The sequence below is a fragment of the Protopterus annectens genome, chromosome 8.part0, assembly GCF_019279795.1.
Source record: "Protopterus annectens isolate FY-2018-M chromosome 8.part0, PAN1.0, whole genome shotgun sequence".
Taxonomy (NCBI): Eukaryota; Metazoa; Chordata; order Ceratodontiformes; family Protopteridae; genus Protopterus; species Protopterus annectens.
In genome coordinates this window covers 1,024,006,860-1,024,029,434 of record NC_056741.1, presented here as the reverse complement: position 1 = coordinate 1,024,029,434, position 22,575 = coordinate 1,024,006,860, and the positions used below count along the sequence as shown (strand labels likewise).

Genomic DNA, 22,575 nt, shown 5'->3' with positions numbered 1-22,575 from the left:
TCCTCCAGGGGTAGACCTGTTCAGCACTGTGTCAAATCAAAGGAAATTAAAAGAAGGCATGATAATAAAACCATGCTCCTCCAGGGGTAGACCTGTTCAGCACTGTGTCAAATCAAAGGAAATTAAAAGAAGGCATGACTAAGGGGCCCAAGGAGTTCTTGGATATGGCAAGCAAAAGAGAGATCAGACCTATGCTGAGATATTAAAAATAAGCAGTCCTTTAATGAACTATATAGCTAGGAAATCAAAGAAGCCCTGTTGAGTCATTCTCATGTTATCCATGAGTTGCAGCATTAGCATAAGGAATTGAGAGAAAAACTGGCAGCTACCAATGTCAGGCAAGAAGATCTATTACAGAAGCTAACTGAAATGGAAGACCATTCCCACAGAGATAACAGCAGATTCAATGCTATACCAGAAAAACAAATGGAAGAAAATAAGTGTAAAACCTTTATCAAAAATGTTTGTGGGAATGGACTGGTAGACCACTAGAAAAAAATCATAAAGAAAGAGTCCAACTGTTTTATGTCCCACAAATAGAAAGGAAAACGCAGCCCAAGATGATCATTATTAAGTGTCAGACTTATACTTTGTGGAAGAAAGGGGCAGATAGTAGGATAGAAAGCAAAAGGATTTTCACAGACAATGATTATTCAGCAATTACACATAAAAAAGAAACATATTCTTGCCAGCAATTCTCAACTGTCTGGATCAAAAATTGAAATTTAAACTTTTGTATAAGGCAATACTTAGAGTGTTTTATCCTTTAGGTCTAAAGATGTTTGAGGATCCGACACAAGCACTGGAAGGTTTAAATAAAAAGAAGAGACGCACTGGATAAGGGACATGCTAAGGCTACAACAGATGCACCTCCAGAAATGGTGCAAAGAAGCTAGAAAGAACGTTTAACTGACAGACCTCTCACAAAACCTTTTCCAATGTTACAGAAAAGAATGGCCAATAAGGTGAGGGACATGAGGGAGTGCTCCAAAAAATAGGGGCATTGTTAACATTAGACCATTGGCTGAAACAAATGAGGAATACAGATCCATAAATTAGCAGAGTATGCAGATATGGGCTATGGACTTTGGACAATCCTTGAGATTAACACAGAACCTAACAAATATTGAGATTAACATAGAACTTAACAAATATATAGAGATGGGCTGCAATGTTTTCCGGCAAATTCTTTCTCTTCCTGATGGTTTGTGGTTTTCTTTTTTGATGTATTCATTGTAAGTCATATTAAAGTCCTGACCAGGAATTTTGTTTTTTTTTGGAAAAGTAACACTAAAAGCTAAATGGTTACAACCTAATGATGTAGTTCTACCTTTCTTCTAGGAAAGTGTGAGGATTAAGACTAAAACCACATGAGTAGAAATCATGATTGTTTTTCAGTGCCATTAGATGATTATTTACCTAAATTATCTTGGTCTAAACACCATAAAGAGCTTTCAAAATTTGACCAGTTTCCTAGAAAAGATATCTCCCTTTGGTGAGACAAGGTATTTTAGTCTTATAAACTGTAAATGTAATGGGATGGTCCAAAGAGTACCATACAGGAAAAAAGTAGCTGCTGTAAACACAGAAATAAAAAAAAAAACATTGAGTTGAAGGGTATGATACTGTTTTTTTTAACTCATTAGCCTAAAGAGATGTCCCAAAATTGAACAAGGCTTAGTTTATACAAGTTACAAGCGAGCTAGAACTAGTAAAATTAGTTAAATTATGCTGACTGCTCTGGGACATCCAGAGATGACATAGAAAGATGCTTAGACTTTTGGTCACCTGAATCAAGTGTTTAACTCAAATGGAGAATAATTTCTCAATGGCTAGCTTTTTGTTCATAATCAGTAAATGTGGGAGATGGAAGGGATGGGAGATGTTTTGTAGTTCTATGTGTCTATATATATATATATATATATATATATATATATATATATATATAGTTAATTATGGAATTTGTGTATCCAATTTGACAAGCACACAGGAATCATTAGATTGGAAAATAAAATCACAAGGGGAAAAAGAGATTGATTGGTATTTGTCAATGCAAGCGTAGGAACATAATAAGGAAAAGGCATGTTGGGTGTGATTTAACACTCACAAGTCCTGTTAGATAAAGCATGGTGAATATAGCTATGATTCAGTTGAAGTACCCAGCTGTGGAATAAAATGACACTGTGATAAAATGGAGTGAGATGAGAGCTTTTTCTGCAAACTGAAGGGTGTGTTTTCTGGTAATGAAAGCAATATCAATGACAAGAGTGGAAGAGAAGGAGGATAACTATGGAAGAGATAGCTTTTTAGTGGTTAACTTATGTTAGCTGGCACACTTTCTGATATCTTGGCATACTTGAGTAATGTACATAATGGTAAAGGCATTTGGTTAGGGTTAACATTAACACTGGCTGTATTTTATATCCCTCCGGTTTCCAAGGTCAAAGAAATTAAATAATCAGAGAAGTTATTGCGTTTCACCATGAAATATTCACTGTAGCCAGGGACTGGAATATTATCACCAAATGGACAGATGTAGCAGCTGGACCAAGGGAAATGGGCATCCACAAGGAGGAAAGATACCCGGATAGATATATGAGTGTGCTCAGATTACTGGACCTGATGTTGTAAGAACTAGCACTCCAGAAATTACTTATCACTCAGGAATATATAATACCTGGTCGAGATTAGACAGGGCATACATAACCAAGGAACATGCTTTCTTGGTTAGGAATACTAGGATACAACCAATAACATTATCCAACCATGCTGCCATATCTTTTGCGCTAACAAATGGGGAGTGTAATAAGGGTAACCTAGAGTAGCACTTTATGACATACCTATTAAAATAAATGGTCTTTCAATACTGGCTTGATAGCACTACTCAGGAAGTGTAGGGGATGCAATAACCTTGATTAGGAGAAGATGGGAGGGCCTATGATAACCACAAAGACAACTTAGCAGCCTTGGTGTGAAACACTGACAACTTGTTTCAGTTTGACACCCAAAGGGGGTGTTGGTAGTGTTTGGCAGAAAAAAAAATGTGAAAAATCTCCTAACCATCACAATTCCTAGCTCATACCCCTTTCTACTAATGTTTATTTATTTAACATTTATTTACCAAGAAAGTCCAACTTGGAACAAAGCCAATTTTTAGCAGAGGCCCAGGGAGAAATGCTCCAGATGCATGTCTTTGTAATGAGGGAGGAAACTGGAGTATCTGGAGGAAACCCACACAAATGCAAGGAGGACATGCAGACTCCTCACAGAAGGCACTCCAGCCAGGAATCAAACCAGAGATTCTCTTGCTGTGAGGCAACAATGCTACCACTGTACCACTGCACCATCCTAATCCCTAATTTGGCACTAGGGAAATAAATAGGCTAATACAGGATAGATACCTAATGGCTGGTGGTTGCTTGGAAGTGGAGGTGGTATGATTACAATGGGTTAGGAAGTAAAACATTGTGGTGATGCTACGTTACATGATTTTATTTTTTGCTTAAAATGTCTTCTTTCTATAATGCACACAGTGTTACCACAAGACATCCTACTGCCATTTTGGTTCTTTCTCTGTCCTTTCTTCACTATTTTCAGAATAGCTGCTCACAGAATAAGTGCTTTTTGAGTGTTCACAGATGCATTGTAAATAGCTTTAGTCACATACTCCTTTGACTTTTTCAAGTAACAAGAATTTAAAGAGATATGTATGGCCCCTTGTTTTTCTTAGAAATGGAGGCCACATTAGTTGCTTTAGAACAGGTTCCAAACTCACTGCTGTTATCTTTGCAATTATTTTTTAATGCGTTATATGATGCATCTTACTCTGCCAAATTCTAAAATATTTAAAAAACAATGAAAAAGCTATGCAGTGAGACTATGGAAGCAGCAGCAGATGAGAAAAAGGAGGCAAACTATTCAGTCATATTTTCTTTTAAATGCAACATAGACATACCTCCCAACCGTACCGAATAACTCGGCTTTTACCAAGTTTTGGGGTCCAAATAATGGCGTGCCATGATTCCCGAATGGCATCCCTTCATTTCCGATTTTTTTCTAGGTTTTTAAAATTTCTGCGCTTTTGGAGCTGATGTCATCACATGCGCGATGACGTCAGTGCAGTCAGCCTGTCGGAAATGAGCTCAAGTGCTTTCCCGGCTGGCTGGCTGTTTGAAATACACTGAAGAAACATGAACAGCTTTCCCGGTAACTTGCGAGCTGCTTACCTGCTTATTTCTTACTGAAGGAGTTATTTTTAAGGATCGTAAACATGAACACCTTTCCCGGCAGAGCTGCTTATGAGCTATTTCTTTTGCGAGCTGCTTATTTCTTACTGAAGGAACGGCTGGACTTAGAAAATTTCTGTGAACTAACTTGCACGGACGGACTATGAATACTTCTAAGGTACTGTTCTTCTCATCAGCAGGGGTGTGTGTGTGTGGGTCTCTGCGCGTTAAGTAATCAATCTGTTTTTCACATCCTCACTTATTACTGCAAGCTTTGTTCTTGTCTTGTGTGCAAGTTAAACTCAATATCTGCAGGTTCTTTTGGGTAAAGTGTTGAAATTATCTACATCTATAATTTCATCAATGAACAGCATAATTATGAGAGCTCTATAGCTGGTGCATGAAGCTGCTTATCTTGTTTGCAGCTTATTCGTAAACCTGAAGCCTGTTTGCGGTTAGTTCTAAGACTTGCTAGTCTGCTATACTGTCTTCAATATATTGACATGGCTGAGAATCAACATCCTTCCATACTTTAGCAAATTTGCATATTTTCATCTATTAAAGTTTTATCTGATAGGGCATTCCCAAAGAATTATTAAACTGCTGCCGATCTCCCTACTGAAGTATTGTCCTATGAGGTTTTAGGTTCTAAGCTGTCAAGCAGTCCACAATGGGACTGCTAAGGTTTATGACGAAGCCTCACTGAAATGGGCTTGTAAGTTCCTAAAAGGGTTTTTAAGGTCTGAATGAGAAGAACAAAAAGAGCATTTTAAAGTTCTGCCCTTCTAGTGTAACTGTTCTTTCTTAAACATAAAGGAATACAGTGCATAAGGGTGTTGAGTGCTGCTCTATTAAACATAAAGGAATACAGTGCATAAGGGTGTTGAGTGTTGCTCTATTAAACATAAAGGAATACAGTGTATACGGGTGTTGAGTGTTGCTCTATTAAACATAAAGGAATACAGTGCATAAGGGTGTTGAGTGTTGCTCTATTAAACATAAAGGAATACAGTGTATACGGGTGTTGAGTGTTGCTCTATTAAACATAAAGGAATACAGTGTATACGGGTGTTGAGTGTTGCTCTATTAAACATAAAGGAATACAGTGCATACGGGTGTTGAGTGCTTATTAAACATAAAGGAATACAGTGTATACGAGTGTTGAGTGCTGCTCTATTAAACATAAAGGAATACAGTGTATACGGGTGTTGAGTGCTGCTCTATTAAACATAAAGGAATACAATGTATACGGGTGTTGAGTGCTGCTCTATTAAACATAAAGGAATACAGTGTATATGGGTGTTGAGTGCTGCTCTATTAAACATAAAGGAATACAGTGTATACGGGTGTTGAGTGTTGCTCTATTAAACATAAAGGAATACAGTGTATATGGGTGTTGAGTGTTGCTCTATTAAACATAAAGGAATACAGTGTATACAGGTGTTGAGTGTTGCTCTATTAAACATAAAGGAATATAGTGTATACAGGTGTTGAGTGTTGCTCTATTAAACATAAAGGAATACAGTGTATACGGGTGCTGAGTGTTGCTCTATTAAACATAAAGGAATACAGTGTATACGGGTGCTGAGTGCTGCTCTATTAAACATAAAGGAATACAGTGTATACGGGTGTTGAGTGCTGCTCTATTAAACATAAAGGAATACAGTGTATACGGGTGTTGAGTGTTGCTCTATTAAACATAAAGGAATACAGTGTATACGGGTGTTGAGTGCTGCTCTATTAAACATAAAGGAATACAGTGTATACGGGTGTTGAGTGTTGCTCTATTAAACATAAAGGTATACAGTGTATACGGGTGTTGAGTGCTGCTCTATTAAACATAAAGGTATACAGTGTATACGGGTGTTGAGTGCTGCTCTATTAAACATAAAGGAATACAGTGTATACGGGTGCTGAGTGCTGCTCTATTAAACATAAAGGAATACAGTGTATACGGGTGTTGAGTGTTGCTCTATTAAACATAAAGGAATACAGTGTATACGGGTGTTGAGTGTTGCTCCATTAAACATAAAGGAATACAGTGTATACGGGTGCTGAGTGTTGCTCTATTAAACATAAAGGAATACAGTGTATACGGGTGTTGAGTGCTGCTCTATTAAACATAAAGGAATACAGTGTATACGGGTGTTGAGTGTTGCTCTATTAAACATAAAGGAATACAGTGTATACGGGTGTTGAGTGCTGCTCTATTAAACAGAAAGGAATACAGTGCATAAGGATGTTGAGTGTTGCTCTATTAAATATAAAGGAATACAGTGTATACGGGTGTTGAGTGTTGCTCTATTAAACATAAAGGAATACAGTGTATACGGGTGTTGAGTGTTGCTCTATTAAACATAAAGGAATACAGTGTATACGGGTGTTGAGTGCTGCTCTATTAAACAGAAAGGAATACAGTGTATACGGGTGCTGAGTGTTGCTCTATTAAACATAAAGGTATACAGTGTATATGGGTGTTGAGTGCTGCTCTATTAAACATAAAGGTATACAGTGTATACGGGTGTTGAGTGTTGCTCCATTAAACATAAAGGAATACAGTGTATACGGGTGCTGAGTGTTGCTCTATTAAACATAAAGGAATACAGTGTATACAGGTGTTGAGTGCTGCTCTATTAAACATAAAGGAATACAGTGTATACGGGTGTTGAGTGTTGCTCTATTAAACATAAAGGAATACAGTGTATACGGGTGTTGAGTGCTGCTCTATTAAACAGAAAGGAATACAGTGCATAAGGATGTTGAGTGTTGCTCTGTTAAATATAAAGGAATACAGTGTATACGGGTGTTGAGTGTTGCTCTATTAAACATAAAGGAATACAGTGTATACGGGTGTTGAGTGTTGCTCTATTAAACATAAAGGAATACAGTGTATACGGGTGTTGAGTGCTGCTCTATTAAACAGAAAGGAATACAGTGTATACGGGTGCTGAGTGTTGCTCTATTAAACATAAAGGTATACAGTGTATATGGGTGTTGAGTGCTGCTCTATTAAACATAAAGGAATACAGTGTATACGGGTGTTGAGTGCTGCTCTATTAAACATAAAGGAATACAGTGTATATGGGTGTTGAGTGTTGCTCTATTAAACATAAAGGAATATAGTGTATACGGGTGATGAGTGCTACTCTATTAAACATAAAGGAATACAGTGTATACGGGTGTTGAGTGTTGCTCTATTAAACATAAAGGTATACAGTGTATACGGGTGTTGAGTGTTGCTCTATTAAACATAAAGGAATACAGTGTATACGGGTGTTGAGTGCTGCTCTATTAAACATAAAGGAATACAGTGTATACGGGTGTTGAGTGTTGCTCTATTAAACATAAAGGAATATAGTGTATACAGGTGTTGAGTGTTGCTCTATTAAACATAAAGGAATACAGTGTATACGGGTGCTGAGTGTTGCTCTATTAAACATAAAGGAATACAGTGTATACGGGTGCTGAGTGCTGCTCTATTAAACATAAAGGAATACAGTGTATACGGGTGTTGAGTGCTGCTCTATTAAACATAAAGGAATACAGTGTATATGGGTGTTGAGTGTTGCTCTATTAAACATAAAGGAATACAGTGTATACGGGTGTTGAGTGCTGCTCTATTAAACATAAAGGAATACAGTGTATACGGGTGTTGAGTGTTGCTCTATTAAACATAAAGGTATACAGTGTATACGGGTGTTGAGTGCTGCTCTATTAAACATAAAGGTATACAGTGTATACGGGTGTTGAGTGCTGCTCTATTAAACATAAAGGAATACAGTGTATACGGGTGCTGAGTGCTGCTCTATTAAACATAAAGGAATACAGTGTATACGGGTGTTGAGTGTTGCTCTATTAAACATAAAGGAATACAGTGTATACGGGTGTTGAGTGTTGCTCCATTAAACATAAAGGAATACAGTGTATACGGGTGCTGAGTGTTGCTCTATTAAACATAAAGGAATACAGTGTATACGGGTGTTGAGTGCTGCTCTATTAAACATAAAGGAATACAGTGTATACGGGTGTTGAGTGTTGCTCTATTAAACATAAAGGTATACAGTGTACACGGGTGTTGAGTGCTGCTCTATTAAACATAAAGGAATACAGTGTATACGGGTGTTGAGTGCTGCTCTATTAAACATAAAGGAATACAGTGCATAAGGGTGTTGAGTGTTGCTCTATTAAACATAAAGGAATACAGTGTATACGGGTGTTGAGTGTTGCTCTATTAAACATAAAGGAATAAAGTGTATACGGGTGTTGAGTGCTGCTCTATTAAACATAAAGGAATACAGTGTATACGGGTGTTGAGTGTTGCTCTATTAAACATAAAGGAATACAGTGTATACGGGTGTTGAGTGCTGCTCTATTAAACAGAAAGGAATACAGTGTATACGGGTGTTGAGTGCTGCTCTATTAAACATAAAGGAATACAGTGTATACGGGTGTTGAGTGCTGCTCTATTAAACATAAAGGAATACAATGTATACGGGTGTTGAGTGCTGCTCCATTAAACATAAAGGAATACAGTGTATATGGGTGTTGAGTGTTGCTCTAGTGGCTGGTGCTGTTTGTCTGTTGATGAGAAACACTGTGGTGGCCTGAATTTAATGTTGACATCCCTTGTCTTACTATTTAAGTAACAGTAGCTTTCCCCCATTATTGGCTTTGTCCAGTTTTTATGTGCGAATAGGTTGAGAGCTATGGTGGTGAGAAGTGAGAACTGAATTCAGTAAATGATAGCCATTTAATTTTCAGTCTTCATGTCTTTCAGGAAGCTGCTGATTTGGCATAGTGGTATGTTGTTCTGACTGTAGTGCACAGGGTTCTATGTTCAAGACTTACCAGTGAAATGCATGGTGGTAGCACAACATTTTATTGTAGCAACTTTCCAAAATTATACAAGCAATGTTTAAAATGTGTCCCTATTTTTTTTCTTTTGCCCCCCCCCTCAAAAAAAATAAACTAAAATTGAAAACAAATGCGAGAAGCTATGCAAGATGCCTATGGCTTACACTACAGTCATGATATATATATATATATATATATATATATATATATATATATATATATATATATATATATATATATATAATTTATTGCTTGTGTGCAAGTAGACTTTTATGATGGAAATGTTCTGAACTGTGCAGTTTTGTCATTGGTTCATGCATTTTGTTTCATTGCCTGATACCTACCTATTGGAAAAATGTTCAAACAATACATTTTAACATGCACTCTAACTTAAGTCTAAAAAGTGTGCTGCATTATACAAGGAATATCATTTAATAAAGTCAGGAAGGTGTATCAAAGAATGCATGTATGTTTCTTGTTTTGTGTGCAAGCCAGAGGCTTATGATTTGAAAGCAGCCCAAAGGTAATTTTTATCCACTACTGGCCAGATGCATTTTCTTTGGATGTGGTGTGGGTTTCAATGCTGTTTCAATGAATGTGAGTTTCAAGGGCAGAGAAGTTTTAATGACAAGTCTATTTTTATTGCGAGACAATGTTGCTTTGTTTAGTAGATAACTATTAGTGTTTTGTGCATTGTGCTATAAAATGTAAAAATAAAATTGAAATAATTGTAGAAGTAAAGCAGCATGCACACACTAGTGTTTATGGTAAATGGGGCGAAATAGCCAGGTAGTGGGACATTGGAATGGCTGCAGGGGGACTCTGGTGCCATATTTTGGTTGTCTGTTCTTCAGTTTCTGTTTGAAAGTTGGTATCTCACAATTCCATTGGAGTAGGTGGGGTTACTTAATTATGTATGCAAATTTTATGTTGATCAGCAAATAGATTTGTACCTATTTTTCATGGGCCTTGTCCAGATTTTTGATGTTTCTAGGTTGAGAGGCATGGACATGGATCACATTAAGTGGAAGGAGAAGCTGTTATATCCACACTGCAGGGAATGAATACACAGTGCAGAAAACACCTTTGCAAAAGAGAAACATTGATTTAAGACCTTTTTAGCAAATGCCATGCTCCAAATTAAAAAAAAATCCAAGCAGTTCTAGCAAAGGAGTCATTCCAGCTCTTCCTAGTGAGTGTGTACCCTTCACATTAGATGAGACAGCGAGAGAGAGAGAGAAGTTAATATAGTAAAGGGCAAGACACACAGCAATTGTAAAGCTAGACAGTTGTCTCCAATTCAATAAAAATAATAGAAGCTCTAGTTGATGAAAAGCTTGAAATTCGATGGTAACCAGAGGACTGAAAAATATATACCAAGCACTTCAGTTATGTTATAGAGCTGGATTTGTTAAACTACCTTTAATTTAAAACCATATTGTTGACATGAATCTTACTTATGCTGTTGTCAATGAAAAGATTATGTTAGAAATATGTTACAGAGATCTCAGAAGACACTGTCATATGCAACAATAGATGGTTGGTTAATAAAAGACTAATGCAGTAAAAAACTGAAGGCCAAATGAAAATCAATGTATTTCATGGTTATGAATTATTATTAATTTAAAGAAGTACTTGAATACTTATGAACAGGTGCTGAATATTACTTTTTACAAGGTAAATCATTTATTTATTTATTTCCCCACTTCAGTTACTAATTTCCTTTTAAAAATGTTAGAGGCTGATTCTTTTATTTTCAGGTAAAATTTAAAAGGTCAAACTATTCATTTTATTAAATGTTAATCAGTATTATGATGAAACGTAGGTGGCACACTTTCTGATATTTTGGCATAGTTGAGTAATGTACTATTAAATATAATACAAGATGCAACAAATGACACTAAAGAGGCACGTTAAGTTAATTTCTGGGTTCTTCAAATGGTCCAGTAATGTGCTGCTGATAGTATATTTGACATGCAATAGCAACCAGGAAAGACATGCTATGTTATAAACAAAGTATAAAAAGTATATCTTTTTACATATATAAAAGTTATTCTTGGAATGATATCAAATAATTAGAGTAGCATTCACATTTTACAAGTTAAACCTGGATCACACATAACTGTCATTCTTTAAAGCAAGTTTATATGCTATGTCTCCTATAAAAAATGGCAGTCTGCTTTATATTAAACATCTCATACAAATAGTGCTTACTTAATCATTAAATGTTATTTCTTTAAATACAATAGCTTTGTAGTGGTTAAAATACTTTGAAATGTTTTTTGTTCTTTTTTTGTGCTTTGGAGGGGTTTGAGGGATAGATGTATAATGTAGAGGTGGCATGGATTCACTTGCAAGCATGTTTCTATGAATTGGAACTGAAGGACTTTTCATTTTCAAGGCCTTATTATGTAAACCATCTTGAAATAATTTAGAGTCATAAGCACTTTTGTGATTTTGCGGGAGTTCTGAAAATTCTAAGAACTGTCCAGGTTACTCTTTCCTGTCTAAAATTAAGCAATCGTAATATTTTGAATCATATGCTAAGATGTCAAAGAATACAAGTTCGATAATAAGCAAAAGACAGTGAATTGCATTCTAAACCACTGTCAGTTTTTACATATGGTAGAGTCGATTATCTAAACTAATTGGGACCTAAGGTAGTTTGGATAATCAAACTGTTCTGATAATCAAACATATAATTGAACTGGATAAAAACTTCTAAAATCGTATTCTTTCTCCATGCAGGGAATACACTTTTCAACCATTCGGTGATTCCAGTTGACAATAAAAAATATTTTTCACACATGAGCAGGCTACAAGCTCAAAAAATGGGTCTATATCAGAACAGAGAAGAGGTGTTTAATTGAACACCTCTTCGTTGACACATAAACAGTGAACGCACTAAAGTGCGAATGCTCAGAACACCAATTTCTTTCCCTGGGAAAGAAATTGGTAGCACAAACACACACAGACACACACTTTCAAACATAACAATAACTAAATATACCAACTCCAAGATTGCACTACAGTGGGGAAAGGGGCAAACACACAGGGAAGACCAAGCGATTTCTTTCCCTGGGAAAGAAATCTCTGTTTTGAGTGTTCACACTTTAGTGCATTCGCTGTTTATGTGTCGACAAAGAGGCGTTCGATTAAATGCCTCTTAGCTGTTCTGATATAGACCCCAAAAAACATGTACAAGCGAATGCGTCTAATGTTTACATATTCAGACTTTATGATTTTTCCTACCCAAAAACTTTAGAAGACTGCGTTCAGATAACTGACGTTTCAGATAATGACGTTTGCATAACTACTGATAGTATACTTGACATGCAATAGCGCCCAGAAAAGTTATGCTATTTTATAAACAAAGTATAAAAAATATAGCTTTTTACATGTATATATAAAAGTTATTACTGAAATGATATCAAATAGAGTAACATTTTACACTATTACAAGTTAGACCTACATCACACATACCTGTCATTCTTTTAATGCAAGTTTATTTGCTATGTCTCCTTTAAAAAATGACAAGTCTGCTTTATATTAAACATCTCATACAAATAGTGTTTACTGAATCATTAAATGTTATTTATTTAAATACAATAGCTTTTAGTGGTTAACTACCTTGGAATGTTTTTTGTTGGATTTTTAGTGGTTTGGATGCGTTTGGGGATTGATGTGTAATGCAGAGGTGGCTTAGAATCACTTTCGAGTGTATTTGTGTGAATCATAACTGATGGGCTGTTCATTTCCAAGCCCTGGAAAACCTCACTCAGACGCTGCCACAACTTGCTATGAGGAAAGGTTAGTTTGGTTTTGCTTTCTTGTATTTTGTATTACTTTATTGCCTTCTTCTATTTTGTTTATTGTGATTTGTTTTCTCTACACTGTGTTGCACTTGTATTCTGGTTTTAATTGCATATTAAAACTAGGAGGGAGAACTGTGTCTCTTGTGAGTCACACAGAAATTTTTCCCACCCATCCACCCTGGTGCTATTGTGTTCTTAAACTCATCTGTTTTTCTAGTTGCCTGCTGCTTATGTTAATTTGACCACATTTCTACCAGGAAAAGGCTACAACAACCCTATAGATCTTTGGATCATCTGGGACAAGACTGTGGATCACCAAACAGACTGTGTGGCCTGCTTCTCATCTTAGGATTCATGGTGTTTTGCTTCTGCTGTAAGAGAATAAGCAAAGGAGCATTGTATCCCAGCAGAGTGAAGCTGTAGTGGGACTAGCACTAGTAGTAGTCTGGCAGTAGCCATTCACGCGACTTCCCTCTTTTCATCATTATTGACAAACTAATTCTTTGTTTTCAATAAGTAATGCTTGATTTGTTTCTAACTTCAGAATATATGCCTAAATACTTCATCTGTAAATTTTCAGGGTCTAATTATTAGTTTCCCCTGGAAGTGTTTGCAGTGTCCTGTAAAGACACAGACACCTTAAGTGACATTTTTCCTGTAAAAGCAGAATTAAAATTTCACCAATACCTAGTTGCACAAAGGACAATTAGCTAGCAGTGACAAGCACTGTCCCCAGAGTTGCATACTGGATACTCCTGACAGTGATTGATATTCTCACTCCAACTGTCTAATCAATAAAAAAGATCTGTTGCCATGGATATGAACTTTCCCGCTATCTCCATTACCCATCTTGGTGGATATGAGCATCATTAAACAATGTAGAAATTCCCTCATGATTACTGACAACCAGTCAGTTCTCAAACAAACTGATATTGTATGTGAGGGATGTATTTACACAATGTCACTGGAGGCAAGGCTCTCACATAAAAGTACTCCTAATGTCAAAAAGGTTGTCAGTAATACACACTCTGCACTCAGCACATACAATTCAAAGCAGACATATTGACCCACATATGCTGAGGCACTTACGTTGAGGCACTTAAATGTAACCTTCCAAAACTCCAAAGACCTCCTAGATGAAGTGCACATAACAAATGTCCTCAGCAGCCCCAAATGTGCTCTTTCAAAACAACACCCGTCTAGAATTGCTATTTAACTGTAGCCTCCAAACAGGCTTTGTGTCTCATGAATGGAGAACAGCAAAAGTAATTCCTCTGCACAAAGGTGGGCTATCTGCAGACCTCAGAACTACATACCAATAAGTCTCACTAGTTTAATATGCAAAGCCATGGAAAGAATTATCACGGGAATGATAATTAATCATATAGAAACTTCCGGACTCTGGACCCAACCCAGTTTGGTTTCATCAAGGGCAGGTCATGCCTACTAAACCTGGTGGGCTTTTTTTGAGAAGGTCACTAAAGCAATGGATGAAGGCAAAAAGGTTCATATTTGCCTACCTTGACCAGGTCAAGGCATCTGATACAATACCCCACTAGGGCATTGTTTACAAACTCAACAGGTTAGGTACAAACCCATATGTCACCCAGTGGATACCCAAATGGCTCACAGATAGGACACAGGAAGTTAGAAATGGGGAGTCCACCTCTACAAAGAGGCCTGTCACAAGTGGAGTCTCTCAGGAATTAGTCCTTGGTTCACTCCTTTTTGTCATTCACTACTCTGAAGTCAAGGCCAATGTCAATGGTATCTGGCTGACTAAATTTGCATATAATTGCAAATTAGGAGCTGTCATTGAATCCCACACCAACACAAATGTTCTCCAGGAAAGGCTGACAAAGCCAAAAGATTGGTATCCGAGCCATCTAAATGCCAATAAATGCATAATAGTATCCTTTGGGTAGTCATCCACCCCTGGTAACTATCATATTGATTACACACCCCTTAGAGATGACCAAGTAGTCAGAGACTTAGGGCACATATAGACAGTAATCTAGCCTTTAACCATCATTTGTTTACAGTAGTGAGGAAATTATTCTATGTTGAGCAGCTTATAAACAAAGGTATGGCAACTAGTTCCAAGGAAGTCATTGTTCCACTGTATTCAGCATTCATCAGACATATCACTGAGTACAGTGCCCCTTTTGGTATGTACCTAACCAGGCATATCCAACAATTGGAACATGCACAGAGGTTCCTCACTATAAGAATACAGAACATAATTAAAATGCCCTATGCAGACTGCCTCAAGACCCTATCCCTGTATTCTGTCTTCTGCTGCTTATTGAGGAGAGATCTATGCCTGGCATACAAGGCATTGTCAGACCTCACTCTGATGGACCTCCTGCATATCCATAAAGCAAACAGCACCAGAATTACCTGTTCTAAAGACTTAAACCGTGCCTGTGATATAAAACGGACCTGCTGGAGAGACAGATATGTATCCCATAGACTACTCCATCTCTGGAACAGGCTCCCCATCCATGTAAAGAAGAGTTCCTCATAACCCAATTCAAGTGTAATTTGGACAATTGTATGGGGAACAGGAAATTCATCTCTGGCTTGGCACCTGTGCCTGTAATGGACACACACAACATGTAAATGGTTCATGTACCAGGAAACTGCTTGTAAATGCTTCATCTCCCAAGCCCCTGATTATACTTATCAAGGGTACCAGAACTTTTCAGAGATCTTGGATGCATGGTTAGGCATAACAAGGCCCTTGAGGTCTTTAGCCTAGTAAACACCTATGAAGCCATGAACCTATGAAGTGTTCTAATATATGATATTCTACACTTGGATTATAGCTAAAATATAAAACCTAGGAATATAGTAATAGTACAAGGCATAGTATACAAACAGAAATACAAAACAATCAGAATAAGTAAATATGTATATAGTCAAAATATAAAAAATATGTCTACACGTATGGAGGGTTGGCATAGTGTTAAAGTTTTCAACTTATAGGCACAAGGTACATTGATTCTCACATGGTATATTTGTCTGGGCTTGGAATGACCCACACGAGCAGTTAACCTGGTACTAATTTATGAACTTATAATCCTATGAACAACTTTGCACATAGTAAATAAAATAAAAAATATAAAATCATCTGACCTATAAATTAACACATATGAAAATAACAACTGATTTCCCCCTATAGTAGACAAGGGGGATAATGTGAGGTACAGGGAAAGATGATTATAGAAATATTCAGTTCAGTCAACTTATAATAAAGATTCTGAGCACCTGTTTAACTTATATTATTCATAATAACTCATTGATGGGCTTTGTTAAGATGATGCATACCACAAATATGAGACACATCAGTATGAATCAGAAGCATGAGTTAAGCACTGATAATCTAATGAAGAGTTTTTGAGGTAGTTATTCATCTTTTTCAACAAACTAGGAGTATGTTACTCCATGATAAAATGTTTTAGGATTATATCATTAGGTAATTTTTTATTTGTTTCAAACGTTTTGCCCATAGCTGAAGATTTTATTTTTTATATGTATAAAGTATATAATAAGTTCTGTACATAAATGTGATTTCATTATACCTGTGTTTTTTCTCTCTTATATAAATGTCTGATTTTAAATGCATATCTGTTGATATTAATGGATTGAATAATCCAGTAAGGAGGGTGAATCAGTTCAAATATTTGCAATTACATAAAGCTCAAATAGTATTTCTACAGGAAACACATTTACTTAATAAAGATGGAAATAAACTTTCATTAAATAATTATTTGGTTTTAGCAGGTTCTAGCTTTTGAGCTAAAAAAAGAGGCACTCTCATTTTATGGAAGAACTCCACAGTAATGCCTAAAGTAAAAGATACCTATGCTGATAAAAATTGTACATTAAGCATTGTTATAACTGAGTGGAACAGAAAACTATATACATTGGTGAACTCTCATTGGATTCCAGGGGTTAGAGCGAAAAATGCAAAAAAAAACTACATAGACACTATATCATATTACATGAAAGGTGAAGTTATAATGTCTGGTGATTTTAATTGCATTTTATCAGACAAAGATTCCACTGCAGATAGAAAGCTGAGAATCACATCTTCAGCCAAATACTTAACAAATTGTGTAAATCTAAGAATTTAAAGGATATATATGAGCTAAGGAAAACAAACTCACTTAAATTTACCCATTATTCATATAGATATGGAACACAAACAAGTGAATACAATTTTTGACTCAAACAATCTGTTAACACATATCAGAGACGTTTCAATAGTTTTGTGTCCATTATCAGACCATAATGCTATAATCTTTAACATTATTTTAAAAACTGACCATTTAATATATCACAGGATATTACCACCACACATTATTAAAATAAAATGATTCAAGGATTGGAATATTAAAGACATCAAAAAATCTCCTAGAAATAAACCTGAATGTTGAAGTATCTGACATTGTCCTGTGGGATTCAGTAAAGGCTTACTTAAATGGAAGAGTTACAAGCTGGTATATTAGTAAAGCAAGAGAATGGGACAAATAATTGAATACATTACAGGCCAAAATAAACACACCAAAGTTAAGTCTAAAAGCAAATGACATTATCAGTCAGTCTGAACTTAAAAACTTAAATACAAAATATGTTGAAATTCTAAATCATAAAGTTTCAATAAACCTGGAAAAACTTAAACTTCAGGCATATTCAACAAACCCTTTAATATTGCATAAACTTCCTCTTAAATCAAAGAAAATGAATAAACTAAATCATATCAAAGAAATTATAACACATATAAATAATAAAAAAGAAAGAAGAAAAAATCAAATGACATTAGCTGGGAGGGTGGCCTAATGGTTAAGGTATTTGCCTTACAAACACAAGGTACAGGGTTTGAATCTCACAGAGGATAATTGACTAGGCTTAAAATTGCTCACAAGGGCAGTTAGCCTAGTACTAAACCATGAACTCCAAGAAGAACAGATATTAAAGGTATTCTTGAAGGCTTTAAAATATTTTACGATAATATGAATAATAATACAAATAACCTAGATAATGATGATATACTTGAAACATTTCTAAGGGAGAATATAAATAATAAAATAACAAGTGAACAAATAAAAAATGACGGACCATTCACTTTAACAGAAATAAAAGATCAAATAAAAAAGTTAAAAAGTTATAAGGTGCCCAGCCTAGATGGTCTTATACCAGAACTATATAAAATACTACCAGATGATGCAGTTAAAATATTAGATAAGGTCTATAGAGAAATAAAAACAACTGCTGAATCCCTTGTTATGGAAATATTGCTTTATATGACCTATTTTAAAACAAGATAAGGATCCTACAAAGTGCTCATCTTAAAGACCCATTTCAATTTTAAATGTGGAATATAAGATTTTCATGTCCATTTTAGCTAAAGTAATTACTCTACGTATACCTAAACTAATTAACAATGATCAAACTGAGTTTATTTTAAATACACAAGTACAGGACAGTCACAAATTAGAACAAATTCGTCTTTGCCATGGAAAAATGATTAATGCTTATTACAATGGTAATTCTCCCTAAAATATTGTTTGTCTTACAATCTTTAGTACTATCTCCACCAAAAAACTGACAAAGAAGATAAATAATATTCTACTTAATTTTTTTGGCATCCTAATAAACCAAGAGTTTCCTTTTATTGGCACAGAAAAGGTTGAGATAATGGTGGAATAGGATTCCCTGATATTCAATTGTATGCTACCTCAACAATTGTAAATAGTATAGCATTGTGCATAAATTCACCTTATGATTCAAAAGGGAAAAATACATCAGGATATATTATTAGTAAATAATAAATATATTATATCCAGTGATAAACAAATAGTCCCTAATAGTTTTGTCTGGTTATTAAAATATTTTTCCATTAATGAAATTACACCATTTTCTCAAATTCTCTATTTAAATAACACAATTTTCTCTTTTCAAAAGTTTGCACATTCTTACTATTTGTATTAAAGAATTAATATTTTCTGTTTTCAATTGCATATATAAATGATTGCTTAGAAACTCATAACTTCAACAAAATTCTAGTATTGAAACACGAAGTAAGAATTTATTGGCATAAATTCTTAAACAGTACTGATATATACATACATACTGTGTTTGTGTGTGTGTGTATATATATATATATATATATATATATATATATATATATATATCTATATATGTATATATATATATATATATATATATATATATATATGTGTGTGTATATATATATATATATGTATGTATATATATATATATATATATATATATATATATATATATGTATATACTACTGGAGATCAAAATTACACTATTTTATAGGTTCATAGGTTCATAGGTTTAGACTAGGCTATCTGCCCGAGGGCAAAAATACCCTTGTCAGCCTCGAACCTGGGACCTTGAACTCACCAGTCTGCATGAAGTACCACTAAACCACAGCATGCTTGTAGTAGTAGATGCCCACTAACGAGAAAGTGCACTTCACCGAAAGTGCACTTTCGCGAATACCACTAGAACGAACGGGCAATGTCCTCCACTGTGGTGCGGTAGTCATGGACCTTAGGGTTAGGGATTGGGTTAAGGATAGTGGATAGCCCTACTAGGTATCCATTATCCTTAACCCAAGCCCTAACACTAATGTCCGTGACTACTGCACCACAGTGGAGGACATAGGTCGGCGACTACTGCACCATGGAGGACATACAATTTCCTCCACTATGGTGCAGTAGTCATGAACCTTAGGGTTAGGGCTTGGGTTAAGGATAGTGGATAGCCCCACTAGCTATCCACTATCCTTAACCCAAGCCCTAACCCTAAGGTCCGTAACCATTCACTCAAGTGGTGTTTGCGAAAGTGCACTTTCGGTGAAGGGCACTTTCGCGTTAGTGGGCATCTGCTACTGGATTTCGAAATAGTGTAATTTCAATCTCCGGTAGTAGACCCATATATATAAATATATATATATATATATAAATATATACATATATATATATATATATATATATATATATATATATATATATATATAGATATATATATGTGTGTGTGTGTGTGTGTGTGTGTATCTACTTTGCTTCGTTGAATCTCATTTCATTGAATTTCATTTCACCCCAACTGCTTCTCTGAAAACTCAAATGACTGAAAACTCATTTCACTGAATCTCATTTCACTGAGCTGCAGTTAATATACATGGCACTGTGAAGAGTACTGTGAGGCAAGTAAAAGGTTTATGCCCTTTCCCCCATTGTGGTGCAATGTACTGATCAGCCGTGGATCTATGTAACTGGTTATTTGTTTGTTTTATAGTTGATTTGTTTATTTATTGTTTTAAAACCGAATAAAAAATGAAAAAAGAAGACACTGCCATTATGAAAATGCATTAAGTGAATTCAGATTTAAAAGTTTTGCAATATTCAGTATTTCATCTCATACAACATTCATTCATTCTTATAAAGTTATCATCAGTATTTTATTTGTGTTTACTCAGTTAACTTATGTGGTTCCTTAAAGTCTGACTCCATCATTTTTCTCTGTGATCCATATACTAGAATGTCAGTCAAAAGTTCATAAAAATTTCTCTCACAGAATGACATTCACCAAATGAAAGTATACTAGGTATGTTTTGCTGAAAGGTGGGCTGCAAATAATGCAAGTCAATAAAACAGCTGAGAAAAATATGCTGCAATGTTACTATTCTCACCTAGGTCACTTTGTTTTACTTGTTGCAAAATATCCAGTATTATGCCTCTCTCTGACTACTAAAACAGAAACTAAGACCAAAAGGACTCTCTAGTTAGTAAATATCATTTTGGTTAACTTACTTCCGGAAAAAATAAGCATTTTGACAAATTGTACCAGAACTTGTGGGAAGTATCAAAACTTTACAGTAAGAAAATACTGGTTGAGCACCAAGATCAAATTAACCACAGAAAAAAGATTATCAGTCAAGGCAGTAATGAAAGAGTATGTTATATGCAACAATAACAATGCAGTCAATATTTAGACATCATTAGACTTGTTTTTTAGTCTATACAAAATTAGACAGAGTAGCAAAGAAATTGACATGCAGAAGAATCTATAGATCACAACTATGATAAATGTTGTTTATGTCATTCTTTTTAACATTTTATATAGAAACGCAAATCCATTTCAGCAGTATGTAGAAGATCAATGATTCCAAAAATTACCTTTCTGGATTCTTTTCGTTTCCCTTGTCTCTTTTATGGCTTATCATTTTATAGCGTCCAATATGAATAGGGGGTCGAGCAACCAACATTTTATTTAGCTTAATTCTGAAAATGAGAAAAAAAAACAACCCTGACATAAAACAGATAAACTAAAAGTTGTAATGAGAAAGAGAGTGCATACTATTCTTAAAATCCCACATTTTGTTAATGAGTGAAAACATGTATATTTATTTTAATGTTATTTGTTACTTTTCTTTGTTCATATAAAATAAATATGTTTATGTTCTTTTTTTCTAGAGCACATGTAGTTGAGATTGTTTTCTCTTGTGTGTTAAATCGATGCTTAACATAGAGGACTATGAGCAGATCTCCAATCAGTGGTCTTAGGTCAGCTGGTGCCCTAGGCAAAAGGGCTCCACGGAGCCCCCCTACACCACTCAGGTACCCCCATCCTGGTTTACCTACACCAAATAAATACTGGAAAAGCGCCCCTGCTACAGCGGCACCCTAGGCGGCCGCCTAGTTGGCCTATGCCTAAGGCCAGCTATGCTCAGATCCCACCTACACACTAGCCTGACCACTATTTATTAACCTGGCCTCCACTTGAATAGTACACAAACCTACTCCCTACCAGCATAACATCTACCTGTCATTCCCCCAAAGGGAGGTGAGCAGACAAAACCTCCTGATTCCTCCCTTCCCCTGCAATCTCCTTTAGGTGTGTGGGCTGACAATGAAACCCGTGCTCCATCTCCAATGGCCATGGGTTTATCCTAAGTGAATTTCTGCATAACAGTTTTAAATCTTCATACAAGTACAGCAAAAGTACTTCTTCTGAACTATCTGGTCCTCAAGTAGGGCCATCTGGCTACAGATTTTATTTGTAGTCTTAACTGTAGGGTCACTTGAGCAACCTGAAAGCAGAACTGATTCTGTGGTTGTGTGAAAGGGACACAGTTATCGCTGCTCATAAGAAAGTACCCATATAGCAGCTTAACAACTGCAGTTCCATTACCAGCTATGGCAAAAGTACAGATAAAAAGTGTTTATATATATGCAGCAATTAGAATCCATTTAGGTAAGTAGCATTCAACAATGTGACTTTTCTAGTCAAGAAAAACGTTGATCGGAATCTGAATAAAATACAAACAGCAACATATAAATCATAGTTTTCTATGGTGAAAGCCACAATGAAGTTCTTATATTTTCACAGCTTAATTTCCCTCAGTTTGAGGTTGCATAACCTTGGGAGAAAGTTGCATGCCCATTTTCTGAGAAGTTGTGACTTTGTTGTTGTACAAGTCAGTGGCAGGACCCTTACCACTGACTTTTTTCTTTAGCAAAACTGATATTCTGAATGTTGATTTCCTAGGTTGAACTTCAACAGTCATTTGATTAAAAACCATGTTATGCAATATGCTTAGCATACTTTCTGGCAATATAATGGTGTTTACATCACAGTAT

At 35.6% G+C, this 22,575-nt stretch overlaps 1 protein-coding gene across 1 annotated transcript in view; it reads right to left on the bottom strand.

The window, feature by feature from the left end:
* LOC122809201 (beta-1,4-galactosyltransferase 3-like) overlaps nucleotides 1–22,575 on the bottom strand; it is a 415,178-nt gene that overhangs the window by 12,613 nt on the left and 379,990 nt on the right. Inside the window, exon 6 of the mRNA XM_044080511.1 lies at nucleotides 21,112–21,216. Within this exon, the coding sequence (XP_043936446.1) occupies nucleotides 21,112–21,216 (105 nt within the window). The remainder of the gene's footprint in view (nucleotides 1–21,111; nucleotides 21,217–22,575) is intronic.